Source organism: Lynx rufus, unplaced genomic scaffold, assembly GCF_022079265.1.
Source record: "Lynx rufus isolate CCGP_SWC_20201006 ecotype Redwood Valley unplaced genomic scaffold, mLynRuf1.p SCAF_16, whole genome shotgun sequence".
NCBI classification, from domain to species: domain Eukaryota; kingdom Metazoa; phylum Chordata; class Mammalia; order Carnivora; family Felidae; genus Lynx; species Lynx rufus.
The window spans coordinates 8,652,545-8,668,121 of NW_025814830.1; the positions used below are offsets into that span (position 1 = coordinate 8,652,545).

The 15,577-nt window shown below is 50.4% G+C and overlaps 1 protein-coding gene across 2 annotated transcripts in view; it reads left to right on the forward strand.

Annotated features, from left to right (window-relative positions):
• PLAUR (plasminogen activator, urokinase receptor) overlaps positions 1-12,440 on the forward strand; it is a 14,337-nt gene extending 1,897 nt beyond the window's left edge. The window contains exons 2-7 of one of the 2 annotated variants that reach the window (XM_047077923.1): positions 369-479; positions 2,270-2,410; positions 8,670-8,828; positions 9,395-9,529; positions 10,657-10,803; positions 11,880-12,440. In XM_047077923.1, the coding sequence (XP_046933879.1) occupies positions 369-479; positions 2,270-2,410; positions 8,670-8,828; positions 9,395-9,529; positions 10,657-10,803; positions 11,880-12,133 (947 nt within the window). In that variant the 3' untranslated portion in view covers positions 12,134-12,440. Of the gene's footprint in view, positions 1-368; positions 480-2,266; positions 2,411-8,669; positions 8,829-9,394; positions 9,530-10,656; positions 10,804-11,879 lie in introns of both variants that reach the window. The other variant, XM_047077922.1, reaches the window with a different exon arrangement.
• Positions 12,441-15,577: the final 3,137 nt, after the last annotated feature.

A 15,577-nucleotide genomic window follows, 5' to 3' on the forward strand; every position in this document is an offset into this window, starting at 1 on the left:
GAAAGCACCTAAACTGCAGTTAGGCCAGACGGTCCAGATGGACAGAGGGTGAGGACTGGACTTTCAGGATTGGCCCCGCGTGGGTACAGAATTCAAGGGAAAATGAGCCAGGGCGGGACTTTAGAGAGGTATTGTGGGCGGGGATAGAACTTTAGGGTAGGGGGACGTAGGTACCACGTGGGGCTAGAGATAGACTGGAAGCAGCTGGCCTGAACCCAGGGTTGGAACTAAAGGTCGGGCCGAACGCGGAGCATAAACTTGAGTGCACAGAGCCTGGAGACTTGGTCCCGGTATTGGGGCATGAAGGGGCAAGGCGGGACCCTGGCACGGAGCTATAACAATCTTTCCTCTCCTCTTTCTTCCCCCAGCCTCCTGGGGCCTGCAGTGCATGCTGTGTGGGAGGACCGGGAAGTGCCAGGTGGAAGAGTGTGCCCCGGGCCAGGACCTCTGCAGGACCACCGTCATGCGCATGTGGGAAGGTGAGATTCCCGCACTTGGTTCCTGCAGGGAACTCGAGTGGCCAAGAACCCTCATCTCACCAGTAATCAGGGATAGTGCAAAGGAAAAAGACAAGGAGACCCCATTTCACACCCACCAGATTGACAAGCATTCGAAACACTGACAAAGCAAAGAATGGATGAGAATGTGAGGCTGCAGACCCTGTTAATAGCCGGGGGGGGGGGGGGGGGGGGGGAATTGGTGCATCCCCCGCAAAGACCAATTTGGCAATATCTCGTACAGGTGAAGATTAGCATACCCCACAGCCAGCAGTTCAACTCCTAGGAATATAGAAAGCCCGAAGAACCTTGGACACACGTGCCCAGAGACACGTGTATAAGAAGGTTCTCAGCAGTGACGTCTGTGATACAGATTAGTCATCAGCAGAGGAGGAACATAGCATAAGCACACAATGGAATGCTGCAGGCAGTTTAAATGAAGGAACTAGAGCCGTAGGCATTAAAGTGGATACATCTCAAAAACATAAGGTTGAGAGAGAAAAAGCACGTTGCAGAGTATGATACCTTTTAATATAAATAGTATGTAACAATATACAATAAACACTGTCCAAATAAACAACAGTATGTTAGGCACACCTAGTGTGAGAATTGTCTGTATCAGTAATTGCTTCTGGGCAGGGCATAAGGGCAATGGATGTGGGGGAGTGATCAAGAGACTTTAAATGTATCTTTAAAAAAAATTTTTTAATGTTTTTATTTATTTTGGAAACAGAGAGAGACAGAGCATGAGCAGGGGCGGGGCAGAGAGAGAGGGAGATACAGAGTCCAAAGCAGGCTCCAGGCTCTGAGCTGTCAGCACAGAGCCCGACGCGGGGTTTGAACTCACAGGCTGAGACCATGATCTGAGCTGAAGTCGGACGCTTAACCGACTGAGCCACCCAGGCGCCCCTAAATGTATGAGCCCGACGCGGGGTTCGAACTCACAGGCTGAGATCATGACCTGAACTGAAGTTGGACGCTTAACCGACTGAGCCACCCAGGCGCCCCTAAATGTATCTTTTAAATTTAAGTTCCTTTTTAAAAATATCTGAAACAAAATACAGCAAAATGCTAATACTTTATAAAGTTTGGTGACAGATACACAATATTTATTATATCACTGTCTTATACTATTTGGCAAGCTTGTAACATTTTCCTTTAAAAATTCCTATTAGAGGGGCGCCTGGGTGGCGCAGCCGGTTAAGCGTCCGACTTCAGCCAGGTCACGATCTCGCGGTCCGTGAGTTCGAGCCCCGCGTCAGGCTCTGGGCTGATGGCTCAGAGCCTGGAGCCTGTTTCCGATTCTGTGTCTCCCTCTCTCTCTGCCCCTCCCCCGTTCATGCTCTGTCTCTCTCTGTCCCAAAAATAAATAAACGTTGAAAAAAAAAAAATAAATAAATAAATAAATAAAAATTCCTATTAGAGAGGAGCCTGGGTGGCTCAGTTGGTGGAGCATTTGACTCTTGATCTCAGCATCGTGAGTTCAAGCCCAGCGTTGGGCATGCAGCCTGCTTAAAAAAAAAAAAAAATCCTATTAGAGGCATCTCACTGCTAAGCTGGGCAGGAGGGGTAGATGGATCCAGAAGTTCTCCACAACAGTGTTGTCCCTAAGAGAGAGTAGGTTCTCTGTGCTGGGAGGGGGAGAGGGGAGACAGCTGGCCCCAAGAGAAGAGGTCAGCCCCGGAAGTGGGTGACCATATGACCAGGAGTATCAGAGGCCGGTTGGGCCCAGTGGAGCCTTTGGGGTGACAGAGACGCATTCCTCACAGTAGGTGACGAGCTGGAGGTGGTGGAGAGAGGCTGTGCTCACCCAGAGAAAAGCAACAGGACCATGAGCTACCGGACAGGCGTGAAGATCATCACTCTTACGGAGGCCGTGTGTGGGTCTGACTTGTGCAACCGACCCAGAGCTGGTGAGTTGGGCAGCCCTTGCCATCCCCGACCCCCGCACCGTCTCTCTGACTCAAACTCGTCGTTCTCCTGATCCTGTCCCCACCAGCCCCCATGCAAATGCCCGTCTAACGAAAAGGCTTAGAAAGGCTCAAGTTCCCACAGGAGAGGGTAGGAAGCAACAGATCCATGTTGCTTGGTCATGCATGCCGATTCCTCTTTCTGGACCCGGTGAGGAAGGAAATTGGCTAAGTCCAGACCAGTCACAATGACGTCAGTTAAGCAGAGCACCTGCGTTTGCACTGTTTCTTGTTCATCCATCCTGACCTCAAACTTCCATCTGTTGGCGGGGACTGAATCAGATGTTTATTTTCAGGGAAGGGACACTAGCATCATCTTGCTGTTAGATTTGCACAAGGAAAGCACTAATAATGGAGTAGACTCAATTAATTCTAATTGCAGATAATATTCAAAATATTTAACAATATCAGTCGATGCATAAGGCACTGACCAGTCAGAACAGACTCCTGGAGCACCCCCCTCCCACCTTAGCTGATGAATCTTGGGAACATAGACTTCTGAAGAGAGAGTTGGGGGGGGGTGCCTGGGTGGTTCAGTCAGTTAAGCATCTGAGCATTCAGCTCAGGTCACGATCTCACGGTTCGTGGGTTCAAGCCCCGCGTCAGGCTCTGTGCTGACAATTCAGAGCCTGGAGCCTGCTTCGGATTCTGTGTCTCCCTCTCTCTCTGCTCCTTCCCCATTCATGCTCTCTCTCTCTCTCTCTCTCTCTCTCTCTCTCTCAAAAATAAATAAACATTACAAAAAAAATTTTTTTTAAGGAAATAAATAAAGAGAGAGTTGGGAGTGGCCAGGGGTCCACCAGCAAGCTTGGGGCAGCAGCTGTCAATTCAGTAATTTAGTAAGTAGTAAAACTATATCAGCCCCATTTCTAAGGCCATTTTATCCTGCGGGTGGTGAATGGAATAGTTGGTTAAACCCCATCCTGTACTTATGTGATACTGGGGATACAGAGGTGACCGGGACAGCTTTGGGCCTTACCACTGGGCTTACAGTCCGGTGGGGTGGGAGTGGGGGTGAGAGACCCATCACCAGACAGCGACTGCTAAGATTAGTCAGCGCCAGGATGGGGAAACAGATCAGAGGGGTCAGAGCTGTAATGGGGAAGCATAGTCCAGAACTTTCAGGGCTGAGATAAAGGAAACAGACACCAGAGTGATCGGGGCTGGGAGGAATGAAGCGTTGGGGCTGTGGGACCCTAGGGGGAAATACTGGACTCAGGTCAGGGAAGTCTTCCTATAGGAAGCAATGACCAGGCTGGATCTTGAGGGATGAGTAGGAGTCAGATTATTAAAAAGACAGGTGGGGGGCGCCTGGGTGGCTCAGTCGGTTAAGCGGCCGACTTCGGCTCAGGTCATGATCTCGCGGTCCGTGAGTTCGAGCCCCGCGTCGGGCTCTGTGCTGACAGCTCGGAGCCTGGAGCCTGTTTCGGATTCTGTGTCTCCCTCTCTCTGACCCTCCCCTGTTCATGCTCTGTCTCTCCCTGTCTCAAAAATAAATAAAACGTTAAAAAAAAAAAAAAGACAGTGGGAAGGGTTTTCTGGGGAGAGCGACAGACACAAAGGTGGGTGAAAGTAGCGTGGCTTTGGGGAGGAAAAAACCGGCAAGAGGAGCTTGTGCACCTGGCAGGGTCATATCACACACGGCCTTCTAGGCTGTGGTGAGGAACATAGACCATCTGGGGAACAGTGGGAGGTCATGGAAGGGTTTTAAGCAGAGAGTGTCACCATCAGATTTGGATTGTTAAACAAATTATCCTGACCTCAGAGGGAAGCAATGATGGAGGGAGAGTAGATGAGGGGAGTCCAACTTGGAGTTGGCTGAGGCTGTCCAGATGAAGAAGAGGGCGACTGGATTTAGAATGTCAGCCATGCAGCTGGAGAGAAGGGGGGTGGATTTAAGAACTGTTTAGCAGAGGGGGCGCCCAGGTGACTCCATCGGTTGAGTATCTGACTCTTGGTTTCGGCTCAGGTCATGATCTTGAGGTTTGTGAGTTCGAGCCCCACATCAGGGTCTGTGCTGACAGCGTGGAGCCTGCTTGGGATTCTCTCTCTCCCTCTGCCTCTCTGTTCCTTCCTCACTCATGCTGTCTGTCTCTAAATAAATAAATAAATAAATAAGTAAATAAATAAATAAACAAAACGTTTTTTTAATTTTTATTCATTTTTGACAGAGAGAGAGACAGACAGAGCATGAACGAGGGAGAGAGAGAGAGAGAGAGAGAGGGAGGGAGACACAGAATCCGAAGCAGGCTCCAGGCTCTGAGCTGTCAGCACGGAGCCTGACTCAGGGCCCGCACTCACGAACCGAGAGATCATGACGCGAGCTGAAGTCGGCCGCTCAACCAACTGAGGCACCCAGGTGCTCCCATAAATAAATATTCTTTAAAAAAAAGAACTATTTAGCAGGTAGATGAGCAGGACTTAGTGATGGATTAGACATGGAGGTTGGTTTGCAGTTCTGGGCATGATGGGATCACATGTATTGGACTAATCTGCCAGTCACAGCCAGAAAAGCTGGGCAAATTATAAATAATTATTTGAGGTCACTGGAGAGCAGCAAATGAAGAGAGGAAGTTGAGATGCTACGATCCTTGAAATAAGGGAAGCACAGAAGTTGAGTTATGCAGACAAGCTGGGTGTTTCCTTGGGTGCACTTTCCAACTCACTGTTGAGGAGAGGAAATAGAACCCAAATAAGGGAGATCATCACTAGGTTGAGCAGACAAGGGTCAGAGTCTAGGGCTGCCAGAGTGTCTAGAAAATGAGAGGTAAGATCCTGGAACACATGGAACCACAGAAAAGGGAGTCCCCAGATTTGCAAACTTCTTTTAAGTCATTGGCAGGCTGTATGCGCATAGGGTGAAACTCCAAGAAACTCAGCAGAAAATAGTATCTGGGAAGTTACAGAACTGAGCAAAGATTCCAGCAGGCATATGATGCTGGAAAGACCAAAGTTGCCAAGTTGGAGAGAGAGAGGCCTTGGTAACCACCCCACGCTTTCCTCTCAGTCCACACCCGAGGCGTAAGGGCAAAACTGAAATAGACCAGCCCTAAAAATGCCTCCATCTGATCGTCAGCAGGAAGAAACCCTACCCCTCTTGGGAAGAAAATAACATTATTTAGAGCCTTTACAAATTTTCATTGTGATGTCTGGCATCTAATCAAAACTTACAAGGTACCCCGAAGAAAATAAAAAGGACCAATTAACAGGAAACCAAGAGAAAAATCCAACAGTAGAAACAGACCCGTAACGATTCAGATAGTAGAGTTATTAGGGAAATTTATTTATTTATTTATTTATCTATTTATTTATTTATTTATTTATTTTAATTTTTTTTTAACATTTATTTATTTTTGAGACAGAGAGAGACAGAGCATGAATGGGGGAGGGTCAGAGAGGGAGACACAGAATCCAAAACAGGCTCCAGGCTCCGAGCTGTCAGCCCAGAGCCCGACGCAGGGCTCGAACTCACGGACCGCGAGATCGTGACCTGAGCCGAAGTCGGATGCTTAACCGACTGAGCCACCCAGGGGCCCCGACAGGGAAATTTAAAATAGCCATAATCAGGGCACCTGGGTGGCTCAGTCGGTTAAGCGTCCGACTTCGGCTCAGGTCTGATCTCACCGTTTGTGAGTCCGAGCCCCGCGTCGGGCTCTGTGCTGACAGCTCGGAGCCTGGAGCCTGCTCTGGGTTCTATGTCTCCCTCTCTCTCTGACCCTCCCCACTCGCACTCTGTGTGTCTCTCTCTCAAAAACAAACATTAAAAAATTTTTTTTGATAAATAAATAAGCCATGACCAACAGAGTCCAAAAAATAGAGAATAGGATAAATTTTAGCAGAAATGTGGTGTCCCGTTTTTTAAAAGAGTCAAACAGGAAATACAGAATAGTGACTGAAATTAACAGCTCAATAGATGTGCTTAAAAGATGTGTGCAGTGCGGCAAAAGGATTAAAGAACTAGAAGACAGGGCAACTAGAGGTATCCAAATTGATGCTAGATGCAGAGGATCAAGGAACCTGCCAGATTTCTGCCCTGGGGGACTGAAGAACTGGGCCACCTCAGAGATGTGAAATTCAGGAGCGAAGGACCAGTTTAGAGAAGATGGAGAGCTTCCCTTGGGGCACGTAGCGATTCAGGTGTTTGAGGGATGGTCAGGGGGCCTCCAGGAAGCAGTTGGGTGTACAGATGTGGAGCTCAGAGAGAAGTCCTGCCTGGAGTGAGTTCCCAGCAGACACATGGAAATGAAGTTAGGTCGATGGATAGCATCCCCATGGGAGAGCGCGTACCGTGAGAAATGAAAACTGCCCAAGACAGAGCCCTGGGGATCACCCACATTTAGAAGAACGAGATAGAAAAGTTCACCAGGGGACCCTAGAGTGGTATGGGAGTGGTGACGGCAGTCAAACCCAATGGTGTTTGTTGTTGTTGTTGTTGTTGTTGTTTTCATGGAAGTTCATGTTGGAATTTTAGTTATTTTTCTTTAGGGTTGGGGAAGATTTGGCTTTGGATGTAAATGATTCACCTGATTCCAGCAGCTGGCCTGCCAGTTGAGAGAGGGGCCGAGACCGTCCTCTCTCTTATGTAAGACTTGGCCCCAACTCAACTTGGATGTTTGGGGTCAGGAAGGGGAGGGCATGCCAGGCTCAGAAATGGTATGGGCCAAGGCCTGGGCAGAGGAAATGGCTATGGTGTTTCCAGGGAAAAAGAATTCATCCTCTTGGCCTGGACCAGAAGGGGTGAGAGGCCGAGTTTTCACAGATCGATCAAGTGAGGCTTGGATCCCTGACACAACTGGGGAGTGTATGAATTATCTGTGGCCGCATTGCAGATTGTCCCAAAACTCGAAACAAAATTAAGCGTGTATTATTTCACAAAGTTTCTGAAGGTCAAGAATCTGGAAGTAACTTACACAGATGATTCTAGATCTTTCATGCAGGTGTAGTCAAGGTGACTGCTGGCTCCAAAGGGAGCTTCACTCTCACGGACGATGTGATCCCGTGACTTGGGCAGAAGGCCTCAGTTCCTCGCCATGTAGACGAGTACGCGGAGTATTTGAGTGTCCTAACAATGTGATAGCTGGATCCCCTCCAGACCAAGGAATCCAAGAGAGAGCCAGGGAGGAGTTGCAGTGCCTTTTACGATCTTGCACAAGAGTTATACACCATCATTTCCACAATATTCCTCTTAGTTATACAGGTCAGCCCCTATAAGGGCACGCATACCAGGAGCGAGGGGTCATGGGGGCTCGGAGATTGGCTACCACACGGAACGATAGCAGAGTTTTGATCAATTGTTGATTCATTCATTTAGCAAATATTTATTGAATATCTTCTCTGGCCCTGGCCCTGTGCTGGGTGGTGTTGGGACAAGATAATGATGAAGACAGCCCCCCGGACCTACCTGCTGGGGCTCCCAGGGAGGACCTAAAGTGGGCGTGGCTGGAAGGGGACCCCAGAGGGGTACCTGATCCGGCCTGGGAGGTGAGGGAGGACTTCTTAGAGGAGGTGAAATTTGAGATGATGCCTGAAAAATGAGTAGGAGGGGACAGGGAGAGTAGGGAATAAGGAAGCGTGTTCTGCCTGTACACTCAGGGGCTGTGGGAAGTTGTGGAGGGGGTAGAGCCTGAGGGGCTAGTGGAGGGCGATGAGGCAGGAGAGGTGGCCAGGACCCAGACTTTGATGGGCCTTGAATGCCGTGCTGAGTAGCTTGGATTTTATTCTGAGGGCACCGGGGAGCCATGGAGGGCTTTTGCGCAGAGCAGAGGCAGGGTCGGATTCAAGTATTAGAAGCATCCTTCCAAGCTCTGTGCTGAGAGCTCGGATTCTGTGTCTCCTTCTCTCTCTGCCCCTACCCTGCTCGTGCTCTGTCTCTCTCTGTCTCTCAAAATTGAATAAATGTTAAAAAAAAAAATTAGAAGCATTCTTCTAGGGCTGTGTGGGGATGCACTTGGTGGGGTTGGGGGGCAAGAATGGAAGCCAGAAGGCCAAAGACAAACCTGGTGTTGAAGGCGGTCTGACCTGGTCATGGGGCTGGAAAGGAGGGGACGGATGCTAGAAAGATTCAGGAGGTGGGATGGGCAGGGCTTTGATGATTGGCTGAAGGGTGAGATGAAGAGGAATTGACGCTAAAGCGAGTCCTCAAGGGAACTAGATCTCCGGGACTCTTCCAGGGAGTCTCACCCTCCCGCCCCTCCCCAAACAGGTCGGCCTCCCACCTTTCCCCGAACCCGAAGCCGTTACCTTGAATGTGTTTCCTGCGCCTCATCAGACCTGAGCTGTGAGAGAGGCTGGGTCCAGAGCCTGCAATGCCGCAGCCCTGGAGAACAGTGCCTGGAGGTGGTGACCCACCGGACCCTGGAAGGTGAGCCCCAACCTACCAGCAGCTCCTCCTCCCTGCTTTGTCCCGTCCCAAGGCTGCACTTAACAACCACCCCAGAATAACAAGCATTTAAGCAAGGCAGAAAGTTAATTGTGTCACACAAAAGTCTAGTGATCCGAAGTCCTGGGCCACTAGGACAGTTCTACAGTCACCAGGAACCCAGATGCCTTCTCTTCTCTGCTTCCATTCTCAAGATTGCCTCATAGTCCAAGATGGCTGCCAGAGCTCCAGACCTCATGTCCAAGTTCTAGGAAGAAGAATGAGAAAAAGGGACCAAAAAATAGGCACTTTTCCTTTCGTGAGGGTTCTCCTTTCTGGAAGTCCCATAAAATCTTTCTATTTATATCACATTGGCCAGAACTCAGTCACATGACTACACCTGTGGCGGGTGGAAAATGTGTCTTTTGGCTAGATAATGGCTGCCCCAAATAAAATGAGGGTCCTGTAATGAACCGCGAAGCGGGAACCGGGCAGATGACTGCTGCCGTGGGCAAACCCAGTCTCAGCCCCGGGCCAGTAGCCTGATCTCTCTCCTCTGCCCCCTACAGGCAGTCCAAGGGATGAGCACCACACCCGCGGCTGTGGCAACCTTCCTGGCTGCCCGGGCCCCACCGGCTTCCACAACAACCACACCTTCCATTTCCTGCAGTGCTGTAACACCACCAAATGCAACGGGGGTCCAGGTGAGGGGCAAGGGACGCGCGCCACGCGAGGCCTGGGGTCGGGGCAGGGAGGTGTACCCAGGCTGCTGCCACTCACTCGCAGGCCACCCCTGCCCTCTAGGTCTCTCCGTCCTCAAAGATGGGTTGTGTGGGAATTCGATGAGCCCGTCAAACCTTTACCAAGACCCATGCTTTATGCTTCCTAGAATCTTTCCACTGCTCACCTCCCTGGTCTGAGCCACCTGGAGCCCTTGCCTACATTGTTACAGTAACCTTGCTGGCCCCCCTGCTTCCACTCCTGCACCCTACAGTCCGTGCCCGGCACAGCAGCAAGAGTGATTTCTTAAAAATGTAAACCAGAGCAAGCATGGGCCCCTCCTTCCTCAAGTCGCTGCGGCGACTTCCCCTTGCTCTCAGAATAAAATCCAAAGGCCGTCCTATGCCCTATGTGATCAGCACCTGTCTGCCTCACGGTCTGCACTGATCCAAACTCCATCCTGCCTCATGGCCTTTGCACATGCAGTGCCCTCTCCTCCAGGAACACGTCTCGCCCACGGGAGTTTGCCTAGCTGGCTACTTCTCATTTGTTAGGTCTCTGCTTTAAGTATGGCCCTCGGGGAAACGTGTCCCTGTCCCTCCCCTCCAGTGTAATCCAGCTCCTTCGTGTTATAAACCAGTACTGTCCAACAGAACTTCTCACAGTGATGGAAATGTTCTATATCCGTGCCTTCCAATATGGTAGCCACTGCCTCATCTGGCCATTGAGCACGTGAAACGTGAACTGAACTTTGAATTGTAGTTAATACGAGCTAACTTCAGTGCCCACGTAAACAACCACACTTGGCTAGTGGCCACCATACTGGACAGGGTAGCTGGACTCTGTGGTCTTCCACAGCTGCTTGCCCAGTGCCTGGCCAGATGGGGGCTCAGGAGGAGCCGGGAGGTGGGATTTCTCTCAGAGGTTCTCTGAAGAACCCGCCAGAAGAGAGTGCCGTTCAAATGCCTGACCACAAGGTGGCTCCAAGACATCTCAGGCTGCGAGTTGACAGTTCTAGGGAGGTAATACATGGAGGGACACCCCTCCACCCCACCTGCCCAGACCCCCCGTGCTAATTTCCTTGGTTTCTGTGTCCTTGTCTTCTTCCAAGTTGTGGAGCTTCAAAACCTGCCTCTGAATGGCCTCCAGTGTTACAGCTGTGAGGGGAACAGCACCCATGGATGTTCCTCCGAAGAGACTTCCCTGACTGCCTGCCGTGGCCCCATGAGTCAATGTCTGGAAGCCACTGGCAGTAATGGTGAGCCCCTCTAGGAGGCTGGGAAAGGAGAGTTGTGGGTGGGAGGCTGTGGGCTGGAGGTCGCCTTGACAGAGATGGGTCTTCCTGTGGAAAAGGTAGGACTTCCTTTGGGAGGGTGCAAAGTGTAGTCGGGAATTAGGGCTTCCATTAGGAAAATGGGTGTTTCAGCAACAGAAATGTGGGCTTCTCTGGGGGCGGGGCTTCCCCAAGTGGGTGGGACTTCCTACGGACATCACGGGCTCCCATCCTGTGCCATCCCTTCCAGTCTCTCTATTCCAGTGGTTCTCCACGTTTTTCATCTCAAAATTCCCTCATTCTCTTAAAAACTATTACTTGTGTCCATGACCTCTATAGATATTTACTGCATTAGAAGTGAAAAGTGAGATGTATTTATTAATTTATTTTAAAATAAAACTTCATCCCATCTGAACATATTTTTTATTTAAAAAAATTTTTTTAATGCCACTTTCCACAACGAGAACATTTAATGAGAAGACCGGCATTGGCCTACCGTTTTGCAAATATCTTTAATGCCTGGCTTAACAGAAGACAGCTGGATCCTCCTATGTTTTCTTTTTTCACGTTTTTTTTAACTTTTATTTATTTTTGAGAGACAGAGAGAGACAGAGCACGAGCGGGGGAGGGGCAGAGAGAGAAGAAAACACAGAATCCAAAGCAGGCTCCAGGCTCTGAGCTGTCAGCACAGGGCCCGACGCGGAGCTGGAACTCACGAACCGTGAGATCATGACCTGAGCCAAAGTCGGACGCTTAACCGACTGAGCCACCCAGGGGCCCCAGGAGCCTCCTATCTGCTTCTGTATTCGGTCGGCTGCAAGATCACATATCCCAGGGTTTCTGGAAGACCCCACTGCACGCGTAAAAGAGCGGAAGAGCCAAATGCTGTTTTAGCATTATTATGAGAATAATTTTGACTTCACACTTCCCCTGGAAGGGCCCGAGGGACCACATTTAAAACTGCCGCTTTCTTCAGGTGGCACCCACCACAAGGTGGCATGTCACCTGGGGAGAATTCCAGGCCTAGCCCCAGGAGCTCACACAGCCTTCTCTCTCCTCAGGCCTGGGCAACCCAAGCTACACAGTGAGAGGCTGTGCAACCCCCTCATGGTGCCAAAGTCTCCACGTGGCTGAAGCCTTCAGCCTGACCCATCTCAACGTCTCCTGCTGTTCTGGAAACGGCTGTAACCATCCAGTCCTGGATCGCCAGCCACGCACAGGGGGTGCCCCCCGGCGTGGTCCTGCCCACCTCAGCCTCACCGTCACCCTGCTTATAAGTGCCAGACTATGGGGGGGCACTCTCCTCTGGACCTGAAGCCCACACTCCCCCTGCCCTGGCTGGATCCAGGGGAACCCTTTGCCCTTCCCTCGGCTTCCAGCGCTGCAGATTTGCTGTGTGACCTCAGGCCGGTGTGCCGCCCTCTGTGGGTCTCAGCCGTCCCAGCTGTCAAGACAGCTGTCTCACAGAGTTGCAGAACCAGAGGAGAAAAGCTGGAGATAGGCTGCAGGCCAGCAGGAGAGGTCTTGTCATATTAGTATCGTTGCACCATCGTTGTTATTATTAATTAATATTTGTTTTATTTAATATTTTATACTGAAATAAAGATTTTTATACCAGTGAACAAGGCCCGATCTTCCCGTCTCTGTAGCATCTATCTTTGGGAGGATGAAGGCGGGGCGGGGGCACCTTTCCTGGAATCAGGGGTCACACTGCAGGACCGAGGCATTTGAGGCCCTAGCCTTGGGAACGATCCCATGTAGACTCCCACCCAAAGCCACCTCCACATCGATTTGTGGGCTCCAACTCGCTCACCCAAGCACTCACCTTCCAGTCTCTTCTCCCGAGCTCCAAAAGGTCAAGACTACTTTGTTGTTCTAAGGAGCAGCATCTGCCTCTCCCAGGGGGCTCTGAGACAGGAGATGAATGGGAGGGTTACTCTGATGGCCGGAGCTCCCTGGAGGCACTGCAGTGAGGAATAAGGACAGGATTACATCTCCACTGATGCCCTGGTGGCAGGAGATAGAGGCTGGGCTGTATTTCCTAGGATGCCTTCAGACTCACCGAGAAAAAGACACAACTATCATCTCAATGGCACTCTGGGGGCACAGCACTGAAGAATCCCATGCTTGCTGAGGCAAACCCGTAGAGACAAAATTACATTCCCCAGCACCCTATGGCTAATGAACAAAAGGATGAGACATCTTCCAAGGTATCTGGGGCAGGTAAGGGACAGGGTTTCCTTTTAGGACCTCCTCTAATCACACATCACTGATGGTCATTGTGGTGACTTAACGAGGTGGGGTGGCATCTCCAGCTCTTGAACGGGAGTGGCTCTGTGACTGCTTTGGCCAACAGAAGGTGGTCTGGAAGCTATGTCATGTCGTGTTCTGGGCCCAGGCTTAAGAAACTGGCTCTGGGGAAGCCAGCTGCCATGTGAAAGTCCTCCTACACTGAGACTGCCGTGCTCTGGGGACACCCACGCTACTCATAACATGGATGCCATATGGGGAGAGAGCCCCAGATGTTCCAGCCAGCTCAGCCCAGACACCAGACAAGTGGGCAAAGGAGCGACCCCGGACATCGCGACCCCAGCTGACGTCATGTGCAGGAGAATCAGGACGCCCAGCTGTTTTCATTTCCTAGGAGTAAGTACAAACTTTCGAAGCAGGTGGCTTCCAGCAACAGAAATTTATTCTCCGAGAGTTCTGGATACTAGACGTTGGAAATCAAGGTATTGGCAGTAGATGTGCTCCTTCTAAAGTCGCTGGTGAAGAATCCTTCCTGGCCTCATCCTAGCTTCTGGGGGTTGCTGACAATCCTGGGTGTTCCTGGGCTTGGAGCCACACTTCTCCAGTCCCTGCCTCTGTCATCACATGGCCTTCCTCTCAGTGAATGTGGCCGTGTGGCTCCAAATCTCTCTCGCTCCCTATAAGGACACCGGGTCATTGGATTTAGGGGCCCACCCTAATCCAGTGTGACCTCATCTTAATCACATCTGCAAAGTCCCTACTTCCAAACAAGGTCACATTCGTACCTCCTAGGGGTTAGAACTTCAACGTATTTCTCAGTGGGGACAGGGACACGATTCGATCCACACCACCAGCCAGCAGCGAGAGCCAAGGTTTGAGATATATGGCCCCAAATGAACCATCCCACCCCCCTACGGCTGTTTAAGCCAGCCCATTTGGGCCCCGGTTCATTGTGGGGCAAGACATTCCTGCCCCACAGCATCATAAAATAAAAAGGTGAGGGTTTTCCACCACTGAGTTTTAGGGCATTTTGTTATGCTGCAGTGGTTCACAGGAACAGTCACTGGTTTGGTTTTTTGCTAACTCTCCCCACTATAACCTCCAAAACGGGCAAGACCTTTATCGGCTCACTGCTGCTGTCTTCGCAGTATCTAGAAGAATAATGCCTGGAACGTGGCAGGTAATTAAGAAAGAAAGTAGGGAAGGAAGGAAGGAAAGATCACATCTTCTAGGGTATCGTGCAACAAAAACTGGGCTAGGGCTACGTCCTCTCCTGATTCCCAACAGCAGAGACAAGGCCAAGGTAACATTTTCTGAGACGCTCTAGAATGAAAATTGAGGGTAGTTTCACCTTTCCCATGATTCCCTACCACAGAGGTGGGAGGCAAGAACTACACCCACCATGATGCCCTACAGCAGAGATTGGAGGGGAAGGAATACATTTCCCATGATGCCTTACAGCAGGAATGGAGGCTAGGACTGCATCTCCCATGAGACCGTGGGGCAGAGGTTGGAGGCTAGGATTACACCTCCTGGCATGCCCTCCAGTAAGGATCAGAGGTTTGAAATACTCATCCCACAATGACCAACAGCAGATATTGAGGCTCGGGGATACACTTCTCATAATGTTCTACACCGGAGCCTGTGATCAGGACCTCATCGTTAATGGCTCCCAGGTTTTTGTGGAGGGATTTCGGTTGCAAGAAATAAAACCTGTTTAAGCTGACTTAAGCAAAACGACAACGTTATTGGAAGTTTAGAATCCAAGCAAGAGCTAGTCTCTGGGCCTCACCAGGGACAAGAAACAGAATTGACAAGCTGCGCGAAATCACAAGGCTGTCTCCCTTTTGCAGAATCTCTCTGTCTCTCTGTCTCTCTCCGACTGTGTGGTTTCCCTCGTGGGCTTCCGCTTTATTTTTCTGTCTCTCCAAAGACCACCTTCTTCCGCTTCACACAGAGGAGCCAAACATGCCCTTGAAATGTCAAGCACCAAGAACTCCTCGTGTCCCGGTTCCAAACTGTTAGCTAGCAGACAGGTTCTGATGGGGTCTAGTTTGGGCCAGGCCTCTGCCTCTGACCCTCTCTGCTACACCCAGGGAAGTTCCTATCTAAGTCACTGCGTACAGTTGTTCAGGCTGCGAACAGGCATCCACTGCTCCTGTGGTCCTACTACGCAGCCCACTCGGCCAGAGCGGGGAAAGTGACCCCTAGGAGAGAGATCCGACCACAAGGTTGGGGGAACAACCGAAAAAGAAAACTATCACTTTAATCGTTAAGCTTTAATGCTTTAATCTGTAAGCAAGGCTGCCTCCATACATTCTATACGAATCAGAGGCAACATGGAGGCCAGGGATGTGTGTGATAGGGCACCCAACTCAGAATGGTTGAAACAAAGAAGAAATTGATTATCTTACATAACAAGCGATCATGAGTCAGGGCAGTGCCTGAGTTGACTAATTCTGCCATGTCCTGAAAGATCCATTCAGGCTTGTCCACCTCATGGCCTCAA